Raw genomic sequence first — 11,664 nt, forward strand, 5'->3', positions numbered from 1 at the left:
TTTCCGTGATAAAGTGACTTGGTATAGACTGCGAGGGACATGACCCCGGAATGCTGACGTCAGTCTCATGGGGATTTATAAGCCGAAGTCACTCCTCCGAGGCAGTGTCAGAATCTCAACCTCACAGACGTCTTCAGCAGCCAACGGTACGTATACGTTTGTGTGTGAACGACGGACTTCTCAGAATAATTTGCATGCGAAAGTGTAAACTAGTTCAAGAAAGACGCAGTGATGCGCAATTGTTAATACTCAGGTTTGAGACGTGAGCAAAGTGTGAACTAACAAGATCGACCTGTTTAGGATGTGTTGCGGATTAATGCTAGTAATTAGCCTTCCAATGTCCATCAGAAGCTGTACTGGGAGTTTCTTCTCAGATGGAAAATCGATCAGAGCGAGGTACTAACCACTCGTTTCTATCGGCAAGGAGCTTTTTCTTGCTCTCTTCCCAGCTTTTAATTCTGGAATATGCCCACGAAGACTCAAGGGTATCAGATATTTTTAAAAAATCTCTCAAAAAGATAATGAGAACTGGAAACGCGAAAGTTTAAAGAAGTGTGTATTAGTCCCCTGGAATCTAAAAGCATAACGGCCGTTAGTTTCGTCTGTAAAACACAGAGTGCGCATGCGCGAGCATATACTAATAGTACTGCTTAGAGTTGAGCTTAAACGATATTTTCAAGTATCTGTGACAACTGTGACTGTGACAATTAAATATCTGTGACTTTTATCTGTGATTTTGTCACACCGATATTTTATATCGCTAAGTAAGCACAATATGCATGAATTATACCGATATTTTGTCACACCGATAAAAATTAACAGGAAATATTGAAGAACAGTGCAATGTGAATACGATTTCTCTATACACGCAACACTTCAGTGGTTTATATGGGAAAATCCAACAAATAAATTATGTACATGTACCATTAACAAATAAATACTAATCTAACTGAACAGTAACATGTAAAAAGTTAACCTTATATACCAAGAGGTTATATCGTAGTTGATTGTAGATATGGAATCAGTTGATAATTTTTAATGTAGTTGGGTACGGAGAAATTGAGGTTATGTGATTATCCTAATCGTTTTAAAAATCGATCCTTTTTATTGTATATAATATAATCGATAAATTATTTTAAGTCGTGCATTAACATTATAATATCGAGTCAGAATAAAAATTAACGAAACATAGAAAAAACAATAGAAAATAATTACAGAACAAGACAGTTGTTCAGACAGGATATTACACAAGATAAAGTATTGGTAACCAATGGTATTATTATTATTATTTAAATCGTGTAATCACTATATCATTTATAATAAGATGGTGAAACTAGCGCTGAAGTAGTTTCGGCAATTTCGGATGTGAAAATCATTGCATTTATAAGGGATTTTTTGTGGAGAGACAGTTCCTCGGGTTAAACTAGCGCTGAGGTAGTTTCGGTGATTTCGGAAGTGAAAATCGTTGAATTTGATTGTTTGTGGAGATGCAGTTGATCGTATATCCAAGGCATAACAAAGCCTAAACTAACCAAACCTAACCTGTCACAGATTCGTATATGCAAGGTGTATAAGGGGAATACGAAGGAAACTACCTCAAGGTTAGTTTAGCCAAATAAGTTTTATCTCGTTCGGTTTTAATTCTATAGGTGCTGTTGTCGGCTTGTGAGAAATGCTTCGAAAGTTCGGAAGAGCATAACGTTCAGTGTCACGGAGTGAACTAACATGATTTACGTTTGATACCCCTTATTTTCAAATGTAATTAATTATCCCATTTATGTGTAAGTGTAGGTCTATTTTAAAAGTGTGCAAGGGCAATGAGAACGATTTGTTGGAACAGTGTCTGCTAGATGTCAGATCTTTTTGGAATTTATAAAATTGACAATTTTTGCTAACTACCCCATATTATTATATTTAAAAGTTGAAAATTACTTGCAAGTTGATGATTTTAACAATATCTAGATAAATATCACTAAATATCAAGTTTAGAACATTGATTAGGCCTATTTGAGTGAAATAACACCCCACACGAGTACCAATGTTAGGGAGCACTGTGCGATTTCCTAAGAGTTAATAACCATAAACAACATACCGGTAATGAACTTATTACAAATAATTTTATTTTAAGTTTAATTATTTTAATTAATACTACCCTGCACTGTTCGTGTTAGAGCTATACATTAAAACTGGATCATACATAAATGAGAGAAGTACATGTAAAGTTATTAAAATAATGTAGGCTCCTGTAACTATTCTGTTTGTAATTAATAGTATAACTAAAAAAAATATTGTTACTGCGTAAAAATTGAGTGGAAAATCTTATACATTAATATATATTCACAGTAATATGAAAATGTGAAGCTCTCGGGGGAATATATAAAATATTTATAAAACATATATTCAGACTTAATATGAAAACAAAATGTCAGATTCATGATTATATTATTATAATGCCGCTAATAACTTTGCAACACATCATCACTTTGAAAAAAATAATATTGCATAAAATATCACGAAAAAATAATCAAATACCACCGCCCGATTGCTGTTATTGTCGCCAGATTGCTGTTATTGTATCATGCGCATGCGCAAACCCACGACGTAGAGGAGAAAATATCAGTCGCAGACGTTGCAACAGTCACAGAGTACTGAATACGGAGCAGATTTCGATAGCGATATTTTGTCACAGATATTTCGCGTCATCAGTCACAGGTTTATCTGTGACAAAAAAATACCTGTGACAAAATATCGGTTTGTGAAATATCGGCCATCTCTAGTACTGCTTCTACCCACCGCGTGGCATCACTCATGCTTGCAGACCTCAGGTGGGAAGTGTACCAAATTGCAGGCTTTATGGAATATATTTCAAAACGCCTACGTGCTTGGTAGGTGTAGTGGGACAGGTATTTTTAAAAATTATAAGACAATGAGCTGTCACCAATAGGTTTCTTGACTATCTATGAATTGCAGCTGAAATCTAGTGAAGGATCACTAATATAATCATCATAAGTAATTAATTATATAAAATAATGAATGAGCAAAGTAAAATTTAAAAATACCAAGCGAGTTTGGCTCAGACGGTAGCGTTTGGGATTCGCATTCTGGAGGCCGCCCAATCTGACTGGTTTTTTTTTTTATGGTTTCCGTAAGTCACAAAGGCAAATGCCAGATTGGAAATTTGCAGTCCGTGATTCAGCACCGCTTCAATAGCCAATATCATAAACATTAATCAAACTCTAAAATCTGTTACATGAACGCAAGCTATCTACTGTACAACACGCAATAGTAACAACGGCCTACTGGCATACCCACAGATCCTAAACACACGATATGACCACAGATTTTAAAGTGTATATAAATAAAACTCAAGAAAAATATTAAAAGAAATTGGTAAAATGTAATTCGGTAGATTATAACTTACGACTGTTGACATAGGAACTATACCGTAATTGATCTACTGAAAAATTACCTATTATTCCACTTATCTTGAATGAGAAAAGAACTAATAATAATAATAATAATAATAATAATAATAATAATAATAATAATAATACATTTATTGAGCTTTTTTTTACACAAAATTTAAAATTATATAGGCCCTAATTTATAATTAGCTCACTTCCGAAGAAGCCAAAGTTTGTGCTCGGAAGTGTTCTTGGAAACGTAAAAGTAAAAATTATACTATACATAAACTAGTAACCATTACAAAATGGAATAAGAGTAATTATAATACAAAAATGCAGGAAATATTCTTGTTATTTAGTCAACTGTCCGAAAACAAGTCTGAACCTCACAAGTGATACCAACAAGGCACCACTTATGAGGCAACTAGGCCAGGAGATAATGGGGTAGGGTGGCTAGTTCCAAGAGACCATTTTTCTGTTACATAAAAGTTTGCAAAAATAATTTGAATACTTTCTATTTAAACTCAAAATCATTCATTAATGTTAGGTTAGGATGATAAATAATTATTAATAGACAGTCTTGGGCCGAAATTAGAGCTATGCCTCAGATTCAATTAGCTGAAGATAAAAATAATATATCTTCTTGTAGAATAAGTATAATAATTTGACGATAGTTAGTTTTAGTTTTGAGGTAATATGATAAGTTATTACTGTAATTACATACCCGTAATTATTTTTTATACCTAAAACTTTGAAGTCTTTGAGATTTGTTGGATAATCTAAATGCTTATTTAAACAAATTTTAATTATTCTCTTTTTAAGTTGATTCAGGGGGAACAGAACAGATTCTGTTATACTCGTATCTCTCCAACCAATCAGTTTGGTTAAAGCTGTTAAATTTATTTTATTTTACGAATTTGTTTTATTTAAGCCCTACAAGTTGAAACAGGTTTCACTGAAATACCGTATTTTCATTTCGCATAATCTCCATATCATTCTCCGGAAATAAACGGATGTTGCTTATCGTGGCAGAACCCTTGGTGACAATGTTTGGAGAAGGTTTTCATATTTGCTTCATAACAACGTAAATTAATGAAAGCAAATTAATATAAGAAACATGTAAAACTATGGCTGACGTTTAAAAAGAAGCATACACTAAGTTTGCGAGCACTGATTAAACTCAAGATGACAGCAATGGCAATGTTCTAGCGTGTGGGCACTCATTAACTTTGAATTACTGAAAATATAAGGGTATAGTAGTGTGCGAAACAGTATGAACAAAGTGAATATCAATGCTCCAGTGCTAGTACAGCTCATGCATTTTGTCAAGATACTCGTGATATGCAGTACGGGATCAACGTTTTGTAGAGTGGGTAAGAGTAGAAGGGAAGGTCGGGCGTGTGTCTACCGAGTTCAAGGCAAAGGCTAACTCATTCCCCTATAATTCGTAAGTAGACTCATCCGATCTCGTGCGCAGCTCTATAAGAAGAGTGGGGGAGTGTCTGGACATAATGCATGAGCTGTAATAGTGACCAGGCGGTAGGAAATGTACAGACCGATTATTTAGACCTGACAGCTCGGCGACGCGAAAGAGGGGAAGTAATAGGAGTAGTGGGGAGAACTCCGGAGTAGAGATAAGGGTGAGCGGTCAGTAAAGAAATGCAGCAAAGCTTAACTGTACTGGAAACACACCGCTCTATCGCACGGCGTGACATCCGATCGCTCTGAATTCAAGTGACTGACTAACCCGAATACCCCGTGGCGTAACTTAATGGACTCGCCAGACCCAGGCGCACGCTGTCGGCGACTGTCAGACTAAATAATCGTACTGTATATTCAAGTGATGTTAAATTGTCAGTTTACATTGCTTACATGTATACCTATGCTTCATGTAGTAAGGATCATTCTTCATAATAATTCCAAAATTAAAACATATGACTTACGAATAATTAATATGCAAATAGTCATAATTTCTAATACGATATGGCTTTAAAAAAAGGTAACTGAAATACTTTAGTAAACATTTTGTATACAACGATATGTCTATCGTTACAACTATGTGTTCTTCCTACATGTCTTCCACTATTGTGCACGATATGTTCCATACGGTTTATCATCCTAATGAGCATCACACGACTTCTCTGTTAAACTGTGTATAACTGTTCCGATGTTTGCACGATGTTCGTCTAGTAGACTCTAGACTCAGAAGAAGCATGGGTATGAAGAACTCGCTTTCTTTCAGTATCCCCCACAAAAACGCATCGCACAACGACAAATCGGGACTCCATTAAGGATGCCGGGAAACATCTGTTTGAGCAGACTTCTATTCCCATAGCCCATCTTGTTAAAACACTTTCTTGTGAATATCTAGTTTGTTGAGCACACAAAGTGTGTCCATATATCCCTGAAAACGTTCAGCAACTTGCACACTTCCGATGTGACGTTAATTCTGTTTCCATGTCCATCCTGAATGAAGACGCATACAATCTTCGATTAGATACCTTTACATTGGGTCACCACGCATTATTTTTCTATTTACAAAAATCTGCATCTAAAAGCTTATAAATGATAAAGTAGACCTATTACGTGGCGGTATGTAATGAGACTCCGAGCAAATTCTTCCCTTTTTATTCTGTAAACCTTCAAACTCTTACTTCAGTGGTTCACCCACGCGTAACAATCGCTTCTAAACCTAGCCCTATTCTTCTTAATAGCAATATGCTCATCTCTTCCTTGCTTGCATATGGCCAGATGGGGTAGAACCATAGACTACTCTAGTACGAGTGCATACAGTCACGAAGCTCAATACGTAGGGAATATGCATCCAATGACAGTTGAACTTTAGTTGCTAGCCACTAGGATCGCTATTATCGCACAGTCTATTGTTCTCATAGAGCTCTGTATTGTTCAGTTGATAACCCCTTGGAGCATTATAATCGCGAGAAATGCAAAAAAATCATCTCAAGCTTCGTGATTGTGGTAGAACTTTGACAAAATTCGCAAAGAAAAGTATAATTTCATATATACTGTACAAGAATTAATTTATCTCAGGAAATATATATATTTTTCCCCCTTGATATAACTTCACCGTCTCATGTGTAAGTTTGTTGCACACGATACACAACATTACTACGGAAATTATGTGACTGTTCTCGAAGTGGATCCCCATCTATATTTTGTAACATCACAATACTTTATCTGCTCAGAAAGTCAAAGTGCAACCAAATTTTGCTCAACACAAGCTTTTCTTTTTCTACAGAAAATGACTTTCGAACTCCCGTGTGTGCCGGTTCTTAAGAAGTTCTGCTGGTGCTGCTGTACAGTCAAGCAAGCATCCGTAGTACTAGGATGGCTCGCAATGGTAAGTTTATCCACGTATCAGTACGTTCCGAATGTAACTGTTGGTAATAACAAAAACTCTTCATGTAATTCTGCAGAAAAAGTAATCAGATGAAATTTAAATATGCCAAGATGCTCCGAGTAAAAACAGATTATATACTTGCTGTGTATTTAAGAAGTTTAGGACGTCGAAGCAAGTCCATCATGGGACTTGTGTTAATAGTCTTTGCAGAAAAAAGAAAACATGATTAGAGACTTTCCATTACCTCTGGTACAAAGAAGCGACACGTACGTTACTCGCTTGGAAACATGCCCACATTTCATGTGGACAACGTAAGGGACATTTCTTACAGTAATTATTGCAATTGTTACAGATAAATTTACCTTGAATATTATAATGCTTCGCTTCTTTAGAGTAGGAGTTCTTAACCTTTTTTGGCCGAGACCGAAACTCAACTAGCTATTTTGAAGAAAAACAGTGCTAATGTAATAAAACTATATAAATAAGTGTAGAAATTTATTATTATTTTTATAGAGACAGTCTTTTTCGTGTTTTCATTATTGCTTGTTAAAAATGCTTTATGAATCAACATAAACAGTCACTGTTACCTCTGTACTCCACTTTTGTTTCACAGTGCGCCTATGTGGTGATATGTGTGCTGAATGCCTTGATCATCATACATTTCGACGAGCTGCATGTGCCTCGGAAGTATCATGATGGTAAGTAAGCACTGCTTATAATATGGGAATCAGAAGTCAGTTTAAAAATTATTTATGAGTTAATGCAGAGATTTTTAAGATAAACCATAAATAAATTTTACACAAAAACATGATACGGTGCATCCACGCATACAAACCTAAACATGTTCAGAGAACTTCCAGAAAAAGTTTCTTGCACACATTTTAGCAAGACAATTGTTTCGGCATGCCGTCTAGCTTTATGTAGGCCTATAGACCTATCTCTGTTTCTCCGAATTATCTGTCCTATTTTTTTCTATTTCATATTTTGTTTACGAATAAATTCATCTGGGAATGGTATACGTGAAATAAGGGGTTCACAACCAGAGTGGACCAAGTCCTTTTGGAATAATTTTGAGAAATTGAGTCTTAAAGTTCCTGGCTCATGCTTAGCAACCTTCACCTTCCGTAGGAAATGCTGCTCTCTTTGGAGTAACAAATGAGTTATGGACTTGGTTTGTTCAATGACGTTATAGTTTGTTATGGCAATGAATAAGTATAAGTTTTCTTCATCCGAGATTGTATTAATCCACAAATTGACCACTGGTGGACTTGGTCTACTCTGGTTGTGAGCCCTTCTATTTGAGAATATAAAATTGCGAGTTATTCAAAGTCAACTTAACGATTTTTTACATTATATAAAAGACAGTGACGAATGAAACGATATAGTCAGTAGCCTAATGTCAAGAAGTAAAATTCCGCTTTCTGATTAAATCTGACCTTCAAGAAACTCTTCGAAATTATGCATTTTATTGTATAAGAATGGATATATATATATATATATATGCATGCCAATATTTTTCTGTCGAAATAGTGTACTGTATAATTCGAAATTTTTTAGAAAATATATGTAAAAAAAATACACACTCGTGCAGTGTGCTTTAATGTAAATGACTTAAATGATGTCATGTGTTATCCATATTCATTACAACACTTACGCTACCAATACAAGAAAACAATTCGAACAACTTTCTTTGCTAACGTTAAATTCTTGTACTGCCTGCTCCACGCTTCGAAATTGTGAATGCAGATGAGCCAATCACATGCTAACACCACAGTCTAGTATATACAGTCGCGAAGCTCAATACGTAGTAAATATGCAAACATGAGATAGTTGCTCACCACTAGGATCGCTAATATCGCCTCATTTCAGGCAATGCAACATATAACCGTCACAGTCTATTGTTTCTAGCACCCTCAAAACTCAAGCTTCGTGACTGTATATAGTAGACTATTCTAACACACTAAACAATAGCATTATATATCCCATCCTTAGCCCTTTACTGCGGTAGTCACTTTATAACTGTACGAAACCTATTGACAGTGGCGACAATTCCAATAGGACACTATTTTCGTTAAGACCAAATTATGTCCTGGCTTTGAATTATTCTAATGTAAGCTTCGAAATTCGAATTAAATGTCAATTTTAACACTTGTTTAAATAGAAATTTCAAGGAGGATAAACATTTATTCGAATTATCCAATGTGGAGTTAAACTATTTCTACTACAATGAAATTTACTTAAAATCATATGCAAGTGTTTCATAATGTTAAATGCATTAAGCATATAATCCGGGCTGTAATACACTTTCTCCAAATCAGTGCACTTAAAGTTAGACATTTATGTAAAACTGAAGACTTAAAATTTAAACATGACTGCTATAGGCCTACTTTATTGCGAAGTTTCGATTTAAATTCCTAACACCGATTATTCCTAATTTTCTGTGGATTTTCTCAATTTCTTCATTATCTTAAAATACACTGTAGCAATATATGTGGCCACTTTCGGTGGCCTAACGGTTACCAACCGAAGTTTGCGGGTTCATAGCCGGCCAAGAGTGATTTATGTTTAAATCCAATATAAATCCACAATTTGGCTTTCTTCCGAAAGAAAATACAAGTCAAAATTAGGTGGTAGCACACTGAATCCATAAGCTTATCTGTGACCTAATGTGCTCGCATAATTTAAACATTTTAAGGAAAACAGTGCATTCATCTTGAAATACGTACTCTATCTTCACAATGTCTCCCTTACCTTGCAGGTGTCGAGAGTCTTTATCTGACAATGCTGATCATATGCGTCACCATCACTCTGTTCAACGGTCTACTCTTACTTGGCATCCACTCGGTAAGTGATGAAACGTCTTCAATAGAAATGAGAAGTATGCAGTACATGGTCGCTTTATCTACCACCATTTACTACAACCTATAAACAGTATGTCACACTTCATTCTTTGGCATAATATCTTTCCAACACAGCTTCGTTTCTTATTATGTTTGTCCATTTCACACATTCCATTCTTCTCCATAACATTTCAAATGTTTCCATTCGCTTCTCTTCACTTCGTAGTACTGACCATGTTTCTGCCCCATATAATGCTACACTCCACAAAAAGCACTTCCTTATTTTCCTTAGTTACTTTTCCAGATGACCACAGAAGACGCTCCTTTTCCTATTAAAAGCTTCCTTGCCATTGCTATCTTCCTTTTGACTTCCTGGCAGTAGTACATGTTATGCTTATACAGTAGTACACCCCAAGTATTTGAAGTTGTCCACTTGCTCTACTGCCTCATTTAGAATTCGCAAGTTTACCTTCTTTATTTATTATACTATAAATGCCTCACTCATTGACACTAGTTTTTCTTTACAGGAGAAGCCGTCTTTAATGCTGCCGTATCTCCTGTTCAGCCTCTTCCTCTTCGTTTTCACATTGATGGCTATTCTGTACTACGGAATTTCAGTATTAGCACATGACAGAACAAATGGACTGATTACAATCTTCGTGGGCCCTCTCTTCTATGGTAAACAAAAATCACATCATTAAAAATAATACTAATAGGTGTCTTCTTACAGCAAGACAGAAAATTTGTGGAGGAAGCAGTCAAATACAATATAGGGTACGAGTAGTTTCATTCTCCATAGAAAGTAAGATACAATTACAATTTTATATGATGATACTTCATGTTAGTTGAAATCAGAATTAAGTACTGTATTGCAGATCTTCGAGATTTTGTATCAAACGAGGACAATAGGCGTACTCATAGCCCAATACTTACTGTTGTTGAGTTTCTGAGCTTCATAAACAGTGGAATTACAAGTGTTCATGATTGTGAATCATTCAGATTTTAATATTGTTTTGGTGAATTTTAAAGTAATATTTCCTCGTAAAGTAATAGGTCATTACCGTTACTTTTTAGTAAAACCATAATAAAATTTAAATATAAATAATCTTAGGAATTTTTTAAAACAAATTCACTGAGCCCGGTTCATAACTGTAAGCATGTGATTTGTAATTAGTAGAAATTCTGCTTCTGCAGTTGGAAATTTGCAGAATAATCAACACAATTTCGGATAACCTTAAGTATAAAAACAATTAATTTCAATTAAAATATAATGTACTTTCATTAAGTCGTTCTTGGTGAACAAATGGCTATTGTTCTTACCATTATATCCAAGGTTCGCATATTTAATCTCAGTTAAGGACGATGGGTTCCTTCTGGGGCAAATCAAAACTTGATGAGCTACCTCACATAAATGAACTATCCCCGAATGAGAGGAATTCAGGCATAATTTACCTATTGTTTCTCTCCCAAGTCAAAATTAAATTATGCTAGGCCTAATCATCAACCTCACCTATGTTAAATACAATAAATGAAATTAAAAATTGTTCAATCTTATGACATCAATTTAATATTAACATCTGTTAATGCATGTTAAATATTAAATAATAATATAATAATAATTATATAAGAGAAAACAAAAATTCCACTATGTAATTTATATATCGTAGAAGCAAATTATTGAATCTGATGATGCCGTAAAAGGCGAAAACGTTTATATTATTTATTGTATTTAATAACTAACTTATCAGAAAATCAAAAAATGAATTGTAAAAAAAAGAAGAAATAAAACTCATCTATGTTGCTACTATTGGGGATAATGAATTCTATCTTACAGATTTCCTTCCCCCTCAGAAATGGGAGATCTAAGTGACCATAGGCTATCTGAATGAATTAAATAACCAATCAGTATTTCTTTTTTTCAGTTATTGGAGCTTACTTCTGGATCATAATCTACAGTCATTATCGTCAACTTGAAGAGGAAGTAAACCCTAAGCGTGGAGTTCAATATGAGAAGTATATCACAAACACAAAGCATTATCCAGACACACCATGAACTAAA

The 11,664-nt window shown here is 34.8% G+C and overlaps 1 protein-coding gene across 1 annotated transcript; it reads left to right on the plus strand.

Moving 5' to 3' along the window:
• On the plus strand, positions 1 to 11,664 carry LOC138697927 (uncharacterized). The gene is made up of 6 exons (XM_069823537.1): positions 1 to 146; positions 6,664 to 6,765; positions 7,379 to 7,463; positions 9,524 to 9,609; positions 10,133 to 10,283; positions 11,528 to 11,664. The coding sequence occupies exons 1-6, from the start codon at positions 51 to 53 to the stop codon at positions 11,656 to 11,658; spliced, it is 651 nt and encodes a 216-aa protein (XP_069679638.1). The 5' UTR covers positions 1 to 50; the 3' UTR covers positions 11,659 to 11,664.

This window comes from Periplaneta americana, chromosome 4, assembly GCF_040183065.1.
Source record: "Periplaneta americana isolate PAMFEO1 chromosome 4, P.americana_PAMFEO1_priV1, whole genome shotgun sequence".
In the NCBI taxonomy this organism is placed as follows: domain Eukaryota; kingdom Metazoa; phylum Arthropoda; class Insecta; order Blattodea; family Blattidae; genus Periplaneta; species Periplaneta americana.